The 18,097-nt window shown below is 49.5% G+C and overlaps 1 protein-coding gene across 8 annotated transcripts in view; it reads right to left on the bottom strand.

Moving 5' to 3' along the window:
- Positions 1–9,855: 9,855 nt before the first annotated feature.
- The window catches only part of LOC102378101 (ubiquitin carboxyl-terminal hydrolase 47-like), a 42,369-nt gene continuing 34,127 nt past the window's right edge, over positions 9,856–18,097 (bottom strand). For 5 of the 8 annotated variants that reach the window (XM_025209103.1, XM_025209121.1, XM_014522158.2 and 2 more), the window contains 4 exons: positions 16,343–16,380; positions 15,003–15,064; positions 14,312–14,459; positions 12,594–14,193 (listed from right to left, as the gene is read on the bottom strand). In XM_025209103.1, the coding sequence (XP_025064888.1) occupies positions 14,166–14,193; positions 14,312–14,459; positions 15,003–15,064; positions 16,343–16,380 (276 nt within the window). In that variant the 3' untranslated portion in view covers positions 12,594–14,165. Of the gene's footprint in view, positions 10,459–12,593; positions 14,194–14,311; positions 16,381–18,097 lie in introns of those variants that run through there. The other 3 variants (XR_003095052.1, XR_003095053.1, XM_025209116.1) reach the window with 3 other exon arrangements.

Below are 18,097 nucleotides of genomic sequence, written 5' to 3'. Positions count from 1 at the left end.
CCCTGGGGGACCACCCAGCCATTTTCTGAGGCCTGAGGTGCTGCGATGGGAAATGAAAGTAAACACTGTTTACTTTCATTCCCACCCCTTGTCCTTCCCCCAGCCCCTCAGCAGCTTCCTAACGGGGGGCGGTCCTTTGTCCGGCCCACTGGGTGATAAAAAGTTCGTGATCCAGCCCCACATTCAAAGAGTTTGGAAACGCCTGCTTTAAGCCTTGGCCCTGTCTCAGACCAGTCAGGACCCCGAGCTTCTCTGCTGTATATGGGCATCCCTCGCAGTGGGCCCCTGGCCCTTCTGACGCCTATCTGTCCTGGCCCCAGCATTGATCAGTCTGGTCCCTTAGGTTAGGTCTTGGTCTCCTGCCTGCACTCAGGCATCAGGGTCCCCCATTCCTGGCTCAGGTGCAGTGTTCCCTCAAAGCTGTGCGTGTGCGCAGCCATGCACCAGTAAAAATCTTGCTGCGCACAAACTTTTTAAGGCCATACACCCACCCGGAGAGGAGCTGGGCGTGGAGTGCGGCAGAGGCACCAGGGCTGGCGTGGGACACTTACTGAAGATAAGCTCCTCACTCCTTATAAAGGGCAGGCAGCAGCTCCTCCCCAAGGTGAGGCAAGGCAGGGCTGAGGGCTGGCACAGGCTCTGCCGGCTCTGGGGAACTGCTCCACACCCCAGCCCTGACATCGTGTACCTCCTTACTCCCTGAGGCAATGCAGGGGAGCAAAACAATCCTGCGGAGCCTGTGCCAGACCCCAGCTACAGCCCCCATCCCCACCTTGGGGAGGAGCTGCTGCCTGCCCTACATGAGGAGTGAGGAGCTTATCTTCAGTAAGTGTCCCACGTCGGCCCCGGTGCCTCCCTTTCAGTTCTATCGATTTATTGTATCCAGCCCATGGCTGGGCCACAGCATCAATTCTATCAATTGTGTCCAGCCCATGGCTGCCCCACAGCACTCCACTGTGGTGCTCTGGGCAGCAGTTAGCATGGAGAAGGGTGGTGGCCGAGCCCTGCCTGCTCCTACCTGGACACTCACTTTGGGACACTCACCAGTGGACTGCGCCGCGCCAAAAAGGGAGGTGGGACCAAAGCAGTGCGCTCACGGACTGCTACTCTTTAGAGGGACCATTGCTCAGGTGCTTCACAAAGTGTGCCTGGCCCCACAGGGTCACTCACCCCAGCAGGCTCAGGCTCTTCAAGAAGCTTTGTCCCAGGGGCACAACCACAGGGGAGCTAGAGACCCTCCCCTACACACCCTGTGGGAAACCCCCCCCCAAAAGAAACTACTTAGCTGCCACAGGACGCCAGATGCCAAAGGAACAAAGAGTGGAGCCCGCGTGGTTCACGAGCTGCGCCTATATACAGCTGGAGCCAGCAGGTGACGTCAGGAGCAATCACCGGCCGGCGAAGATAAGAGGGAGTACTGAAAGAGAAACGGGGAGAGCAGGAGCAGCAATGGAGGCTGTGGAGGCTCTCCATGCTGGCAACAGGTAGTGCCAGCATGAAAGAAAGGATCCGGATCAGAGAGCAGCAGCAGAGGCTCTCTGCATCAGTGGCAAGCAGCCCTGGTGTGAAGGGGCGGAGTATGCTTGGGAGCGGCACCCCGAGCAGCAGAAAATAAACCCTGCACCGGCCATGAGCAGCACTGACGGCCAGGGGATGACCTCACTCCCGAAGGAGCTATAGCAAACCCGGAAATGGCGCAGGCTTCCTACTCCGGGTTCTCACAGGTACGAAGCCGTGGAGGGAGGCCAACCTGGGGAAGGACAGATGATACCCCTATGAAAGCGCAGAGTGGAGCAATGCCAGGGGACACCACCTGGCTTAGGTTCTAGGGCTGAAAGAGGGAAGGAGCAGCATACCCTGATCTCTTCTCTTATATCCATCCTCTTATCCTTTTCTTTAAGTCCTTTTTCTCTTTAGTTGCCACTGGTCTGTATATAGTCTTCTGTGTTCCTGTTGTGTCTGTCTTTTTTCTTTGGGTGTTCAGTGGTTAGGTCTGCCTCAAAGGAGATCTGGCCGACCGTACCACCAAGGTGATCACGAGGCTCAGCAAGTTGATGGTGTTCAACGCCGATAAATGCAAGGTTCTCCACCTTGGGAAAAAAACTTGTTACTTGTCCGTGGGAAAAAAAATGTCTTCACTCATCTGGCTTGCATCCATAGATGCTTCTCAAGCAAATCCCGGGACGTCATTCTCCCCCTGTACTCGGCCTTAGTGAGGCCGCAGCTGGAGTACTGTGTCCAGTTTTGGGCTCCACAATTCAAAAAGGATGTGGAGAAGCTTGAGAGAGTCCAGAGAAGAGCCACGCGCATGATCAGAGGTCAGGGAAGCAGACCCTACGATGACAGGCTGAGAGCCCTGGGGCTCTTTAGCCTGAAAAAGCGCAGGCTTAGGGGTGATCTGATGGCCACCTACAAGTTTATCAGGGGTGACCACCAGCATCTGGGGGAACGTTTGTTCACCAGAGCGCCCCAAGGGATGACGAGGTCGAATGGTCACAAACTACTTCAAGATCGTTTCAGGCTGGACATAAGGAAGAATTTCTTTACTGTCCGAGCCCCCAAGGTCTGGAACAGCCTGCCACCGGAGGTGGTTCAAGCGCCTTCATTGAACACCTTCAAGATGAAACTGGATGCTTATCTTGCTGGGATCCTATGACCCCAGCTGACTTCCTGCCCTTTGGGCAGGGGGCTGGACTCGATGATCTTCCGAGGTCCCTTCCAGCCCTAATGTCTATGAAATCTATGAAAGTAGCCGTTGACAATGGGGATGATAGACGACACAAGCGCATCCAATAGGCCTATAGCCTATCAAAGAAACGAAGTTAATAACCAATCTCAAAGAGGGCATGAAGATCAAAGATCTTCTAAGCTGGAGGGACGGCCACATTAAAATCGGGTGGCCCGCCGGAGGTTGGCATAAGGAAGGGGTTGTAGGGGAGGTGGAGCCCAAAGAATATCTGCCTGGAGGAGTGACTGACCCCAAGGAACTTAAGGAAGAAGACCTCTCCACTGAAAATGCATTCAAAGTTATAGCAGGCATATTTAGGGGCCTTCCATGGGGCGATCAAGGTCCCTCTCAGTGGCCACACAAACTAACACCATGCCCACCGCCAGGCACATGCACTAGGGCAGTACGTGAACGGGTATTCAAAGCGAGGCGGTCACAAGCTTACCTGGCCTTCCCTGGATTAGATGGAACATATAACCCACCCAAAGGTGGGGGCTGGGGTTAAGGTGCCCCTACCCACCTTTCACCAGGGTGGTAACTGGCCTGGCATTTCCTGGGGCCTCCCATGCCACTGGGAGTCCCACCAGACCACCCACTCCCAGCAGGGTGCAGTTTTAGGTCATGCCCAGGACCAGAGCCTCCTGCTCCTACCTGCAAGATGTTCCCATGCAGCAGCTCAGCCAAGCAATGTTTCTTGCCTCTCCCAGCAGTACACTGCTCTTGTTTATATAGGTGGCCAGAGTTCTAAAATGGCCACCATAATCAAACACCTGCTGAGTGTTTGATCTAGCCCTTAAAGTGGCAGGCACCACTGGTGCCCTGCCACAGGGACTTTATGAGATCATCAGGTCCAGTCCCACTGCTCTAGGCAGGAAGGACTGCCGGGGTCAGATAACCCCAGCAAAGTATGCATCCAGTCTCCTTTTAAAGATCTCCAGAGTAGGTGCCTGCATCATCCCCGCTGGGAGTCTATTCCAGAGTCTGGTCACATGAACCATGAAGAAGTTTTTCCTTTTATCCGATCTGAAACCTCCTTCTTGGAGTTTATGACCATTGCTCCTCATTTTCCCCTGGGGTGCTTTGGTGAATAGTTGTTCACCTAGGCCCTGATGCTCTCCCCCCTGATATATTTGTAAGCTGCCACCAAATCCCCTCAGTCTTCTATTTTCCAGGCTGAACAGTCCCATATTTGTCAGCCTTTCCTCATATGGCTTGTTCTTCAGGCCTCTAATCATATGAGTGACTCTTCTCTGGACTCTCTCAAGCTTCTCCACATCCCTCTTGAAGTGTGGCGCCAAGAACTGGATGCAGTACTCCAGCTGCGGCCTCACCAATGCCAAGTAGAATGGGAGAATAACTTCCTTGGTTGAGATGGCTTAGTTAGGGATGATCCTTCCTTGAGCAGGGGCCTGGACTAAGTGATCTCATGAGATCCCTTCCAGCCTTACTTTTCTAGGACCCTATGAAAATGAGGGGCTGAGCATAGGCAGAAGTATGCAGGCTTTCTCCTCTCTCCTCTCCATGCCAAGGAAGTCCCCCCATTACTTTCCTAAGCACCCTGCATGCATACACTTTACCATCTCTAGTGTTGTCTTCCAGAGCTCCTTTGACAGGATTCTGCATTCCACAACAGGTCTCATTGGCTGTCAGATGCTCAAGGATCATTCTCTTAGTACATGCTGTTATGGTGGACAGAGCATGCCAACATGTTGACCTCCAGGTGGTGGACTTGACCACTCACCTTACAATTTATTTAAACTTTGAGAACCTCCTTTATGTTCTCCTATATACATAGGCAGATGTAGGATTCAGTAAAGTGGGGCACAGCACACCACTCCTCAAATCACAGGGAGGTTGGAGAATGTGATTACAGCTCTGGAGCTGGTGGGGAACACTGGCTGGGACACAGGTTCAATAAAAGAGGTATTTGCTACTGTCCCTGACTGAACCCAGCACCCTGCACAACTACTCCCTTCAGTCTATGGCTGAAGCAGAACGGGAGCAGCTCTCAGACACATCCTGTGCCTGGACAGCAGTGGAGATGAGTGGGGTCCCCGTTCCTGCACTTGTTCCCTGACTAGCTCCCCAGTGTCCCCTGTTGGCCCAGAGGCTCCAGCTGCAGGGTAGTGCTAGCCTTGGCCATTTTCAAGGGGCCTAGACCAAGCTGCAGAAGTGTGGCTAAGCAGAAGGTCTCAAAGCCTGTTTTTGAGTGACCATAGCATAATCCAATCCCAACTGACACCTTTCAAATCCACAAGAGACCTAGTTCAGTCCAATTCCAAAAATTTTCATAAAACAAAGACATTTAAATAAAACCAGTCAGAGATCACTTATTAGAATACTAGACCCAGCCATGGGGCAGAGGCTGGAGAGAAATTTGGAGAACTCAGCAACAAATTCAAGACCTGTTGCCAATCTGCATGCCATCATCCTCCCATCTCTCAAGTCTCCTCAGCTGGTATAGGTGAGAATCTATGTTGTGCTATTACAGGTAGCCTGATAGATTTTGGGATAAATGTTTGGTTTTGTGTTTCAAAGTGCAAGGAAATAAAAGGTCAGTCTGTAGACCTGTTTCTGCCTCTTTTATCAGTAGCCAACCCACAAGGTTACCTGTAATATGGGGAACAAGGGAGAGGCTGCATGGGGTGCCAGGCTCCACTGGGGACAGCTGTGACAACAGCAAAAGGGGGTGTGACTACACCACTGCACCCCCCGATCTGCCTCTGCCCATCGTCACAGGGTACCCAAAGTGTTTTTTAAGATACCTGGCTCTATGGGCAGCCTCCCAGCTCTCGCCTGTCATGTCCCCATGTTTGCTGTTATACAAAGTATGGGAGGCTGCCCTGGTTTTATCACAGTGACCTACTGGATTGTGGCCCTGACCTTATGGGCCAAACTGCATGGCTCCATACCTACCCTACACCATGCCCCATGCCTCCCAGATGGCATCTTTACAGATGTTCTACCAGTTCCTGATGCAGCCCCTCTCTGGGCCTTCCAACCCCCCAACCTCTTTCAGCCCCACTCTGGGCCTTCAGACCTTTTGGTCTCTCCACACAGCCCCTTCCTGGGCTGCCAGACCCCTTGATCTCCCTTTCGGCCCCACTCAGGCTGTCAGACCACTTGGCCTCTTCTCTGGCCCCTCTCTGGGTCCTCAGACCTCTCGTTTTCACACAACCATTTCTTGGGCTACCAGGCCCCTTGGTCTCCCTCCCAACCTCTCTCTGGGCTGCCAGCCCCTTTTGGTCCCTCGTCCTGGCTCCTTTCAGTTCTCCACTTTCCTGGCTGCTCTCCAGGGCCTCAGACCCATCTGGTCCTGAACTCTATTCCTGGCCCCTTGCTGAGCTGCTGGACCCTTCTGGTCCCCCTATGCTTGCTGGGCCTCACTATATTCCTCAGGCCCCTTGCTGGGCCCCTCTATCCAAGCCCTTGGACCCTTCTGGTCTTGCACTCCTTTCCCCAGCCCCTTGCTGGACCACACCCCATTTCCCCAACCCCTTATTGGACTGCTGGACCCACGTGGTCCCGGTCTTCCCTGGCCCCTCTCTGGCCCTCTGAACCCACGCAGTCCCGATCTTTCCTGGCCTGTCTTTTCTTTTTCTGTTCTGGTGTGCTCCCCTAGACTTCCCCCTCCATGGGGTAACACACAAGGCAGCGAGAGCCAAGGCTTTCCAGTGCCCCATACTTGCCTTTCCTTGGAGTGGCCCATGCAAGGCATTTCATGGAGACTTCCCCATCACAGGCAGCCCCACCACACTAACCAGCCCCAGTAGGATGCAGTTTCAGGTCTTACCCAGGACTGGTCTTCAGGCCTTCCTGATCATACTCCTCCTTCCCTGAGCTCCCCTAGGTGTCTGTAACAGGGCAAAGACAGTCCTTTTCCTTTGATGTTACTAAGTTGCAAGTAGTCAGGTCAGGGACAGGGCAAAGTTAATTACTTAAACACAGTAGGGAAGGGGATCCCACCTGGGGTGAATATTAACTGGTTAGGAGCCAGCAGCTACTTAAGTCCACAGAAAGGGGTTTTCCTTTGCCTGCTGGGGCACAGCATGGAGAGATTCAGCAGGGACACAGGAGCGGCAGACCCAGTGCTGGAGCAGCTTGCGATAAGACCGTCTGACTGGGTGTATGTAACCACAGTGCCTGGTGAAGTAAGGAGGTGAGGAAGAGAGGAGAAACTTACTGAGAGTAGGTCCCACAGAGAAAGGATCTGCTGGTATGACAGGAAAGAGAAAAGAGAGTGTGGGACTGGAGTGGAGCTGACTGACTTGTGGGAGTGGGCTGCCCAGTGGTGGAGAAAAGGGAGACCACGAGCTGTGAGAACAGCCAGGGTGCTCCACACCCTGTGGGGACGTTACTAATAAACCAATTTTCTTTTATCCTGCTTCTGGGGTGACTTACTACACTCTCTCTCTTTGGGGAATTAACTTCTTATTCTTCCATCATTCCAAAGTGTGGCAGGAGAGTCCCAGGGAGAGAGGTTTTGTTATTCACCCCCACCCGGCCAGAATATCCTATGCCCTCCTGGGCTGCTAACCATCGGGCTACCTGGCCCCGGCTCTATCTCCATCCGAGTCCTCCATCTCTGGCCCCCAGCTCACTCTTGGGACCCTTCCTTGATCCCTCCTCCTCAGATAGCCTAGTACCCGCCACCATCATCCCAGGTTGCATACCCCTTGACCTTCTTTTTGGCTATGGCCACACAAGGAACTTCGGCCTGTCCTAGGCCCTGGCCCCGCCTCAGGCCAGTCAACAACTCCAGGCTCTCACAGCTGTCAGTGTCTGCTGTGGTCCATTTCACCCTTCGGCCCCTCCCAGGCCCTGGCCCTGCACAGGCCAGTTGAGATTCCTAGGGTAAGTCCTCCAGCTGTCAGCCCTCTCGTCTCTGTGGGTCTGCCCTCTTTGGCCCTTCCATAGATCACTCCCTCTCTCCAGGCTTACCACACTCTGCCCCACTAACTGGGTTCACTCAGACCCTTCACCAGGTTTCCCAAACACTCAGCCCCTCTCCCAGGGCTCAACGGGCCTCTCAATAGGTCCCTGTGCACTCAGCCCCTTTCCTTCGGGGCTCATCCAGCCTCTCAACAGGCCTCAGGCACTTGGCCCTCTTCTCAGGGCTCTGGCCCCTATACTGGGTCCCCAGGAACATCCTCCATCACCTTAGTTCCTACCCAAACCTCTAGATGTTATTTCCCTTGCTGGCATTCAGGAGGAGCAGCTTTTCTGCTAGGCAGTGCTCCTTCACCAGCTCCCAAGGTATTACTGGCAGCCCTGCGCTCAGGGGCTGGGCTTATACCCTGTCTAAACTCAACCCTCCTCCAATCACGTGACTCCCTTGCTCAGGCCTAGCCTCATCCACCAGCCCCCTGGGGCAGCTGACTCTGCAATTAGCCCTGCCCCCCATCTGGCTCTGCAAGCTCTGTCATTATTGACTCCAAGATGAACATGGGCCGACAATGCGAGGTCATGGTTGGCAGGGCTAACCGGACCTTGTCGTGCATCCACAGGTGCATCTCGAGTAGAGCCAGGGAGGTGATCCTCCCCCTCTATGCGACGCTGGTCAGGCCGCAGCTGGAGTATTGTGTCCAGTTCTGTGCGCCCCATTTCAGGAGGGATGTGGACAACATGGAGAGGGTCCAGAGGAGGGCCACCCGCATGATCCGGGGACAACAGGGCAGACCCTACAGTGAGAGACTGCGGGACCTGAACCTATTCAGCCTCCACAAGAGAAGGCTGAGGGGGGACCTGGTGACCGTCTATAAACTCACTAGGGGGAACCAGAAGGGTTTGGGGGAGACGCTGTTTCCCCTAGCCCCCGCTGGCATAACAAGGAGTAATGGGCACAAGTTGATGGAGAGGAGGTACAGATTGGACATCCGAAAAAACTACTTCACAGTTAGGGCGGCTAGGAGCTGGAACCAACTTCCAAGGGAGTTAGTGCTGGCCCCTACCCTGGGGGTCTTTAAGAAGAGGCTGGATGCCTACCTGGCTGGACTCATTTGAGTCCCGTTTTTGTTTTTAGGGTTTTTTGTTGTTCTCCCGCCCTGGCGGGGGGTCGGGCTAGAAGATCTATTAGGTCCCTTCCGACCCTAAAACTATGAAACTATGAAGCTGCCTGAACCCCGAGTGCACTGCCACAACCATATTCCAGTGTGTTGGAGCAGACTCATTTAATGGAGTCTGCTGGGGCGTGGCAGAATTGCCATGCTCAAGCAGCATCCTGCATCTTGTGTATCAGCATCCCTGCACTTAAAAATGGTGGCAGGGGTGCTTGAACTAAAGCTTGTCAAGCAAGCTTTAGTTCAAGTGCCCTCGTCACCATTTTTAAGTGCAGGGATGCTGATATAAGAGACACGGCAGAGGCTCTCAGAAACAGCGGCTCTTGGAAAACGTGTGAAAGTGCCCCTCCAGACCAACTAACGTCAGTCCTTCCAAATCTTTAATGTCATTTTCGTTGCTCTGCTCTAGATTTTCTCCATTTTGTCCTCAGCTTTTTTGAAGGCTAGTGTCTAAAACTGGACACTACTCCAGATGGAGCCTCACCAGTGCTGAAGAGAGTAACAGAATCATTTCCTGTCATTTGTGTTGCACAAATGGCTAGTTTCATGCCCCTGGAGGCTTGTCCAATCCACCCCTAGGAGAGAGTCACACACAGGCTGGGTCCGAGTTCAGATTTATTGTTTGCAAACAAGTTCGACAAGGGAGCTTAATTTACTCAAATCCGTGTCGACCCCAAACAGAGTCTGGGGTTCCTTTTTATAGCTAACATAAACAAAAGATTCTAACGTGTCGCGTAATTATTGGCAGCCCAAGTATTACGTCTTACAACATATGTCTAGCAGGTACATGTTCTATGATGGTTTACATACATGTCTCATTTACATCTTAAATCTCCTCCCTGGGGCCGTCCTTAAGTCCATTTCGGTCATTCTTTGGTCAAGGTCTGAGTTCTTCACATCAGCACCTTTCCCTGTGCCTCTTCTCTTATCTCTCGTAAGGAGTTATTTGTTGCATCTGTTCCTGGCTATGTCTGCAGAAGTCTAGTGCTACTCGTAAATCTATCATTGGCCTACATACCTTAGCAGAAGCAAGTGTGATAATATGCAGAAGCAATTATGTAGTGAAACTAAACAGTTCTCAGCTGTGAAGCCTTTGTGTAGGGAGATGAGACATTTTTACCACACAGCTGCTACACAAACATTATTGCAAAATCATAATGACTAGATTATAACATATTTTTACCACATTTGCATTCAGCACTCCTATCACTGCGTCTCGAGGTGCTATTAGCTGCTTTTTTTTTTTTTTTAATATTACACTGCTGACTCTCATTCAGCTTGCAGTCCATGATCCTTCATTATATTGAACTAGGTAGTATTGTCTTAGATCATCTCAAATGTTTGTTGCAGTTTTCCAGCACTGGCAAGTTAGAAAGTAGACGCAATACATCTCTTCCTTGACTCTGTCCCTTCTGCTTTCCCTGGTTACTCTATCAAGTCTTCCAGCCACTTCAGTTTGTTGAAAAGGTTCCAAGAAAACTCCAGTTTTCATGTCCTTTCCCAGAACACACTGGAGCTGTGAGCCTCCTAGTTCACACACTGACTCATGAGGAGTGTCATGGATGGAAGCAAACATGAACCCACTTTTGGGTACAAGCATCCCCCCACATTTGCATCCTGGCAGGGAGTCGGGTGTTACAGCCTCTACTGAAGTGACTTGGTGCCTCAGTTCTGCCGCAATAAACAAATAAAACAGAAGATCCTTTTTCACTCCAGACAGCAGGTTAAGAACGGTACGCTGGAGGTTATTTACTGTACATAGCAATTTTATTGAACCTAAAGACTTATGAACAATTCCACAGATGCTATTATTCTTATCTGCCAATGTTTACATCTGGCAAATTTTACATGACTAATAATAACGCACACATCTTGCTTCTAATATGTAAAATCTTATAGCATGTCAGACCTCTCCTTTGGTTTGGGGGCAGCTCTCTTGGGAACAGGAAGCCCTGGGTAGCTGCTGCCCCTTCCTTGCTGCAGGTGAATGCATTGTAGAGGAGTGCTCTGTGTGGGTCTCCAGGAATGCTATAAGTATTGATTTTGGGCCAGTGACCATTTCTAAAACATGTTCAGCCTCCAGGCTGAGAGTGAGGAACACCACTCATGCACTATTACATGTAAGAAGAGACCCAGCAGCATTTAACTGTATTTTATTAAATAAGGCAGAGAAACATGCAGAACTGTGAACACCCGAAAGTTCAGATCACAGGGCAGACCCTGAAACACCCTAAGTGAAGGAAATCTTAGATTGTGTTTCCCAATCTTGATTTGACTTTTGATCTTGCCTTGCCCCTCTTCAGGGGGGGTGTTAATTACAGTTACCAGGCATAACAGTGGCAAAATCTGGATGAGTTCTCCACCACCATCCCTTCACATTGACCTGCCATCAGTGCACCTCACAGCTGGGCACTCTGGTGTTTTAAGCCACTAGAGTCTGAATCTGGTCCAGGCACAAGTGCTGTCTCAAGGTCTTTAGGATTCACTTATAGGTTACACATCCTCCTGGTTCACACTCCCTTGCTGGGAGTGGGGTCTACCTCACTGTCCCCAAGGCCCAGGTCCATCTCCTCTGATGCCCCCCAGAACATTGCCCTTTCCCAGAACTCACCAGAGCTGTGAGCTACCTGGTTCACAGTTTAACTTTTCATGAGGAGAGTGACAGATGGGAACAATCAAATACGCACTGCAGGGCAGAAAGTGGCCCATCACGTGGTGCTTAAGGATAAAGCACAAAAGGTTACAGATCAGGAGGAAAAAGAGATTCCCAGATGCAGGGCCCCTCTTTAGCTCCCTTCCTTGGGGATCCCTGCCCCCTCCCACCCCCCAAAGTGTTCAGGAACCTTAATCAGGTTCCTAGTGCAGGCAGCTTCCCCTTAGCTTGAGCTAGTGAACCTGAGCAAGCAGACTGGGATGCTCAGCTCCTGCTCCTCTCTCATTTTTGGTGTCTGGTGACTCCCTGATCAGGCTTTTCATGGGTGGTCAGGTCCCTGCTGGTGATCTTCATTGCTAATGTGACTTCACCTCCCAATCCAGGTCTCCTCAAGAGAATCTGGCAGCTGGTAACATTTCAGTGGAAAAGCCCCTCGCCAGATGGCCTGCTATCATTCAGTGTTCACTGTCACCCTTCAGTGTTTCAATCCAACAGGGAAGCAGAAAGACAGTAGAGACAGGGGGAGCATGGTCACACTTGAAAATAGGCTGCAGATACAGGTGGACCTAGACAAGCTGGCAAGTTGGGTGGATCGGAACCAGATGAAGTTCAACACTGAGAAGTGTGGAGTGCTCCATCTGGGGATGAACAATCCCCAACATACTTACAGGCTTGGTGGTACTAAACTGACTAGCACAACGGCTGAAAGGGACCTAGGGGTAATAATAGCCCATAGTATGAACATGAGCCATCAGTGCGATACTGTGGCCAGCAGAGCAAACAATACTCTGGCATGCATCAAACAATGTATCTCAAGCAAAACCAAAGAAGTGATTCTTCCGCTTCACTGGTGAGACCGCAGCTGGAGTACTCTGTCCAGTTCTGGGTGCTGCACTTCAGCAAGGATGTGGAAAAGCTTGAGAGAGTCCAGAGAAGAGCCATCTGTATGATCAGAGACTTGCAAGGCAAGCCATACGAGGAAAGGCTGAGGGACTTGGACCTCTTCAGGGTTAAAAAGAGAAGGCTGAGAGGGGACCTGATAGCAGCTTATCAGGGGAATACATCAAGGGCTCAGCAAACAACTGTTCACCAGGGCACTTTTGGGGAAAACCAGGAGTAATGGCCACAAACTCCTGGAGGACTGTTTCAGGCTTAACACTAGGAAAAACTTCCTCACAGATAGGGTGTCCAGACTGTGGAATAAACTCCCAGGCTGGACCCAATGATTTTGCGAGGTCCCTACCAGACCCTTACAATCTATGAATCTATGACAGCAAATGCCTTTGTATCCAAAATGCAGTTTGCAATGTGGTGCAGAATTCATGGCCATACAGGAGATTCATAAGTTGTACAGGTTCCCTCATTTGTCCCAGCAACTCACAAAAATAATGGGGTTGAGTTACCTCCCAGTACCTGAGGACAGTACACACACTCTCCTTCTAGATGGAACAGTTGAATTAACAAGACTAATAGCAGAATTCATACAATAATTCATTCAAGCACACAGATTTGCTGGCCACAACAGACTCATGAAAGCACCATCTGTTCCATTCCCACTGATATCATATGCATCTCCTCTGTCTTTATCCTGGGGGAGGAGTGCTGAGGGGCAGATTTCAAGCACCTCCTAATGTTTACCTCCAATATTAGTCTTACAAGAGGCTTGGGACCTCCCAGGGTGAATCTTAGCATAAAGGTCTTTTCCCATCCTTGCCCCCCAAAGCCTATTCCCATTCATCCAACCTCCTGAGGAGAAGGAAGTTGCACGTCTTGCTTTACCCCCATCAGGTTCAGTAACATCTTGATTTTGGGATTCTTTTTTTTTGTTGCCTTTCTTCCCATTTGCACATCTGCTGGCAGCTGCTTCACCCACCTCATGAACTTTTCCTAAACTTGAACTGGTATCCTGAGTTTGGCAGTTCCTTTCATTAGCCCCAGCTCCTCTTCTCCCACTGGAGTTCTTACCCACCTCAACTTTTGGCTGTGCCCCAGTCTCTCTTCTCCCACCAAGTTTTGGACACAATATCTGGCATCGCAAGTTTTCCCTTTGACTCGTATCTCCCGTTTCCATTGGGGTCTGGGTTTGTATGAGCCTTTGGGGCACAAATGGACACATACAAATGACTCGGATGTGAAATGTGGCAACATTGTGGTGGCCTCCCAGCCCCACTTTGGATGGGCACCACTGAGTTAATCTGCCTTGGGGCAAGTCTCCTACCTGGCATGTGGTCACTAGGCACATTACCCATCTGTATCCCAAGTCCTGAAAATTGGTTTGGGGCTGCTGCTCCCACTGCAATGGGTTCATTTGGTTTCCTGATGGAGGGGAAACCATCAGAGACCTCCTCCTGAGACCCACATAGAAGCTATCCACCTTTTAGCTTTCTTTCACCCAAAGAGGAACTTTTTGCAGAGGCAGTCTTTTGTCCTGCACTTATACTACTTTTTTCTAGAGCTCAGGCTTTGGCACAGGAGGAAAAGGTTTAGAAAATTGCTCAAAACTCAACCCCAACTCTGTATTTGCAGTTCCCTGCCCATTCCCTGTCCCTTACTGTTATACTTTATTGCCGATAGTTTAGCCGATAGTTGAAGTGCCTTGCAACAGTATAACGGAACTTCTTTACGATGCTCATTGCTGCTGAAGCTCTTCTTAGACTTATGGGAGATAGTGATATCCTGTATCCCCAGATCTGAATGCAGACTGCCACTGAATCAGTTTTCCAGATCAGTCAAGGGTCCACTGAGGGCTTATACTAAAAATGTAAAAGCACATAGAAACACAGTCAAATTATCCCCAATTCGATAACCAGTAAATACTTTAGCATTTATACCATCTGACAGACTAGGTATCCAGTGTCTGTTTCTACCTACCAACACAGTGTGCAAGAGGTGCTTTTCCTCTGATTGTTGTTCTGGATTGGATTCCTTGACCTTCTCTTCTTCTTTTGCTTCTCTGACTCATGATCTTGCTGCTGGGCAGCTCTCACCCATTCATTGGTTGAGTGGTCTCTGCTGGACACTTGCCAAAATAAGGTCAGAAGACCCAGCTACTACTTCCCTGGGTGTATTAAGCCTCTGGGATCAGAGCAGAACTCAAGTTTCTGCCTCTCTTGGGAACTCTAGGCTTGCTCTTGGCGCACAGGATGTCTAGGGTAGCTCCCCTCCCTGACAGCTGAGACACCATGGTCTAACTGCCTGTCTCCAGAACTCAGGCCCATGTCTTCAGGTTCCCACCATAGCTTTCCCAGAACCCACCAGAGCTACAAGCTGCCTGGTTCACTGTTACAGAGGTTCATTACTTCCCACTGAATTCACCAGTTGAACTGGTCTCCCAACTTTTCACATCAGTTCACCCAGCTTTATAATATAATGTGGCACTTTGGCCAGTTATAAAAAAGACTATAGAACAGGCACCTTGCTGACCCTCCCAAAAGACAGAAAACTGCAGCAACTCAATGACCTAACAGAGCGGTGAGACACGAGTCTCCCAGTACACGGACCAGGGGATCTGGTATCACACCATCTTCCTTGGCAGCAAACTGAGTAACTGCATATCACTTACTTGGCTCAGCACTGCAATCCACACAGCGGCGGTACATTAACAGATATGCGGTGCGACTCACACTGAAACACAACAAAAGCCTATGAATACCTAGTCAAATAGGTGATCACATCCTTGTGCCTCACTCATATCCCGGAGGTCTTTGCAAGCATAATACAATTTATAATCTAATGCAAGAAAATGTTAGACCACTCAAATGACAAAACGTAACAATCTACAGTTACAACAGGGCCAATTCATTAAGAGAGAGATGGAAATAGGCTGCTGAAGATCCTTGAATGGTTACACCTTGGAAACTAGAGCTAGGCTGAATCATCTCTGAGCCAGAGTCATGCTATGCAGTACTCTTTCTAGGCTGAAAACTTGTTTGAACTTTGAACCAGCTGAGAAGCGATTGACCAGAATCCACTCCTCACAACACAGGTCAAGGGCTGAGGGCTCTGTTTAGAGGCACCACTACAGTGCTCAAAACGTACAACCCTGAACAGGGCTGTGGGTTTCAGCTGAGTGGGAAATAAAAAGTTCTATGTCACTGAAAAGCAGGTGGGACTCATCTTTGATCTCTTGGTTTTGTTTCACAGACCTTCCTTTCTAATTCCTTCTCCTTATTTTTCACTCCTTAAATCAAAGGAATTGAACTTTTGTAAACTTAATGTTACACAACTTAGACACCATGAAAAATGTTCACCTTTGTATTTTCCTGAAATTAAAACAATATCTTGCATTATTGATTGGTTCTTTAAAGAAACCGAAGACAGAGTAGAGCAGAGAATGCCTGGCAGACAAGATATCCCTTTGGGAAGTCCTTTCAACACATCACCTGAGGACCCAGCTACATTATGTAATGGCAGCAGTTTCACATCATACAAGGTTCATCTCTTGAAACCAGGCTTCCTAGTCCACAGCAACAGAAGGCAGGAACAGATGTGGTTTGGGTCTCAGACATCCAAAAGACATGTTCAAAAACAATCTTTCCTTACTATACTAACAGATGCCTGAAATAACAAGCACCCTAGAAAAAAGGTTGCAAAGAAGAGAAGAGCCTATGTGCTCTATGCACCTCACAGCTGCACTGCTCACTGAGGGACAGGCCTGCAGCTCCTGGAGAACACCCGTGCCCAGCAACAGGCAGTTAAAGAAAGAGTCTACTGCTATTTTAGGTGGGCTCTGACTCATGCTGGGAGCACTAGTGGGTCAAGACCAACCCTTGAAGGAAAGGAGGAAGAGTTTTACAGGGGAGAACACAGAGCTATTCCAGTGGGAGCCCTGAGAGCGTTACACAGGCACTAGGGCCCAGGTACAAAGGACAGCCCGACTGTCAGAATGGGAATTGAAATTACCAGATCCTGCCATCTGTTGAGATCTGTCTTTTTGGGATCTGCAAAAAAAAGACAACAAAACACAAGAAGAATTGTTTTCTAGGGTTGCATGTAAAACATTTAAATACCAGCAACAAGGGTACAGCCTGGTGGTGAAGGGGCACTGCTTTAGTAGTGGGAAGGAGAAACACCATGCTTTTCAAATACTGTGTTGCATTACGATAGCAGAGGCACACCCAGTTTGGGAGGCAGTGACACAAAAAAGCCAAGTGTTTGTACAGATGTAAATGCAGATTAAAGCCAACAGCTTCAAATGAACAGCAGCAAATTTCTACACAAGTGAAGGTTTTCATACAGGGCTTTCAATCCCCCTTCCCTTTTCTACTGCCCTCCTCAGGTTCTTGAGAAGAAACTGGAGCATAGCCATCAGCTGCTACCTCAAGGGACTGGTTCTCTGATTGCCATAAAGACAGTTTAACTAAGATCCCTGGGATTCCCTGATAAAGAAATGCAGAGAGTCTTGGTTCCACCCCACTGCTCGCCCCTAATGTGGCCACTAGAACAGCCTCTTGAACCTCCGGGCAAATCGAGAGGAGACATCATCCCTCTGGTTGACAGACTAGATTGGCTGTTGTGGGATGATGATAGAGTCCTGGTCCTCAATAGCCACTAGAGAGGACTAGAAGAAAAATGCTAGGGGGACAGTAATAAAGGCCAGAGAGCCCCTGGGCGCCACCTGGGAAAGATTACAACCCACAAGATGGCTTTGTCTCGTTCACACTACAGTTGTGCTCCAAGTCCCATGTCCTGCATCCTGGTGTGTGACCCTTCCAGTGAATCTGGGAAGTCCTCAGCACCTATGAACAGAGCACTCTTTGCTGCAGCACAAAGATATCAAAAAATACCACAGAGTTTGGGGAAAAGACTTCAGAGTTGCATTGACTGTAATAATCACAACGATTATATCTAGTGTTTGTTGGTTTCACACATTCTTACTGAGGAAGAATAGGTTTTCTAGGGGGCTTCTATATTCATATTTTAATGCTATAAGTAGAGACAGGCCAACGCACAGAAAAGCTAAACCATAGTGCAAGAGGAAAAAGAAAACCATTCATCCCTTACCCCAACCACCAGCAGCTTTCCAGCTTGCTGCACTTTGCTTTTGGCAAAACAACAGGCACGCAGGCAACTAGAGTTATCCAAGAGGAAAATACATTGCCAGAAGACATAGACTTAAACACACAAGTTGTTTCTTGAGTGGAGGTAAAGCATTTTCATAAAAGCAGAACTCCAAGAGCAGCAAAAATATTCTCAATGCATGATGTTTAGTATTGCTAAAAAAAAATAAATCTCCATTACAAATGTCAAACATTTGAAATACTTTAGTTCATTGGCTTTGTAAATGGGCTGATATTTTTTTCATATAGTTTTGCAAATTTTTAACATTTGGCTCTTACATGAAAAATGCAGTTTTCAAAAATGGGAAAATATTAAATCCAGTAAAAATATTTGGACAAAATGATAACCATGGAATTGACCTTTGAGCGACTGTGCACACAAACAGCCTCACTTCTGGGCATGCTCCAAGCTGTACAAGGGGCTGCAGCACACCCTTTGTGCTGCTCCCTCCAACCATGCCAAAGGGATGAATGGCTATTTGCACTTCATGTTACGCAGTTCCTCCCAGCTGCCAAGCTGGGACAGAGCAATCTGCTGGCATGTGTTTGCATCCAACTTGCAAACTACAACCGCTGCCCATACTCCTTTTTCCTCCTT

This window comes from Alligator sinensis, unplaced genomic scaffold, assembly GCF_000455745.1.
Source record: "Alligator sinensis unplaced genomic scaffold, ASM45574v1 scaffold237_1, whole genome shotgun sequence".
Classification (NCBI taxonomy): Eukaryota; Metazoa; Chordata; order Crocodylia; family Alligatoridae; genus Alligator; species Alligator sinensis.
This window is presented reverse-complemented; position numbering and strand designations above follow the sequence as displayed.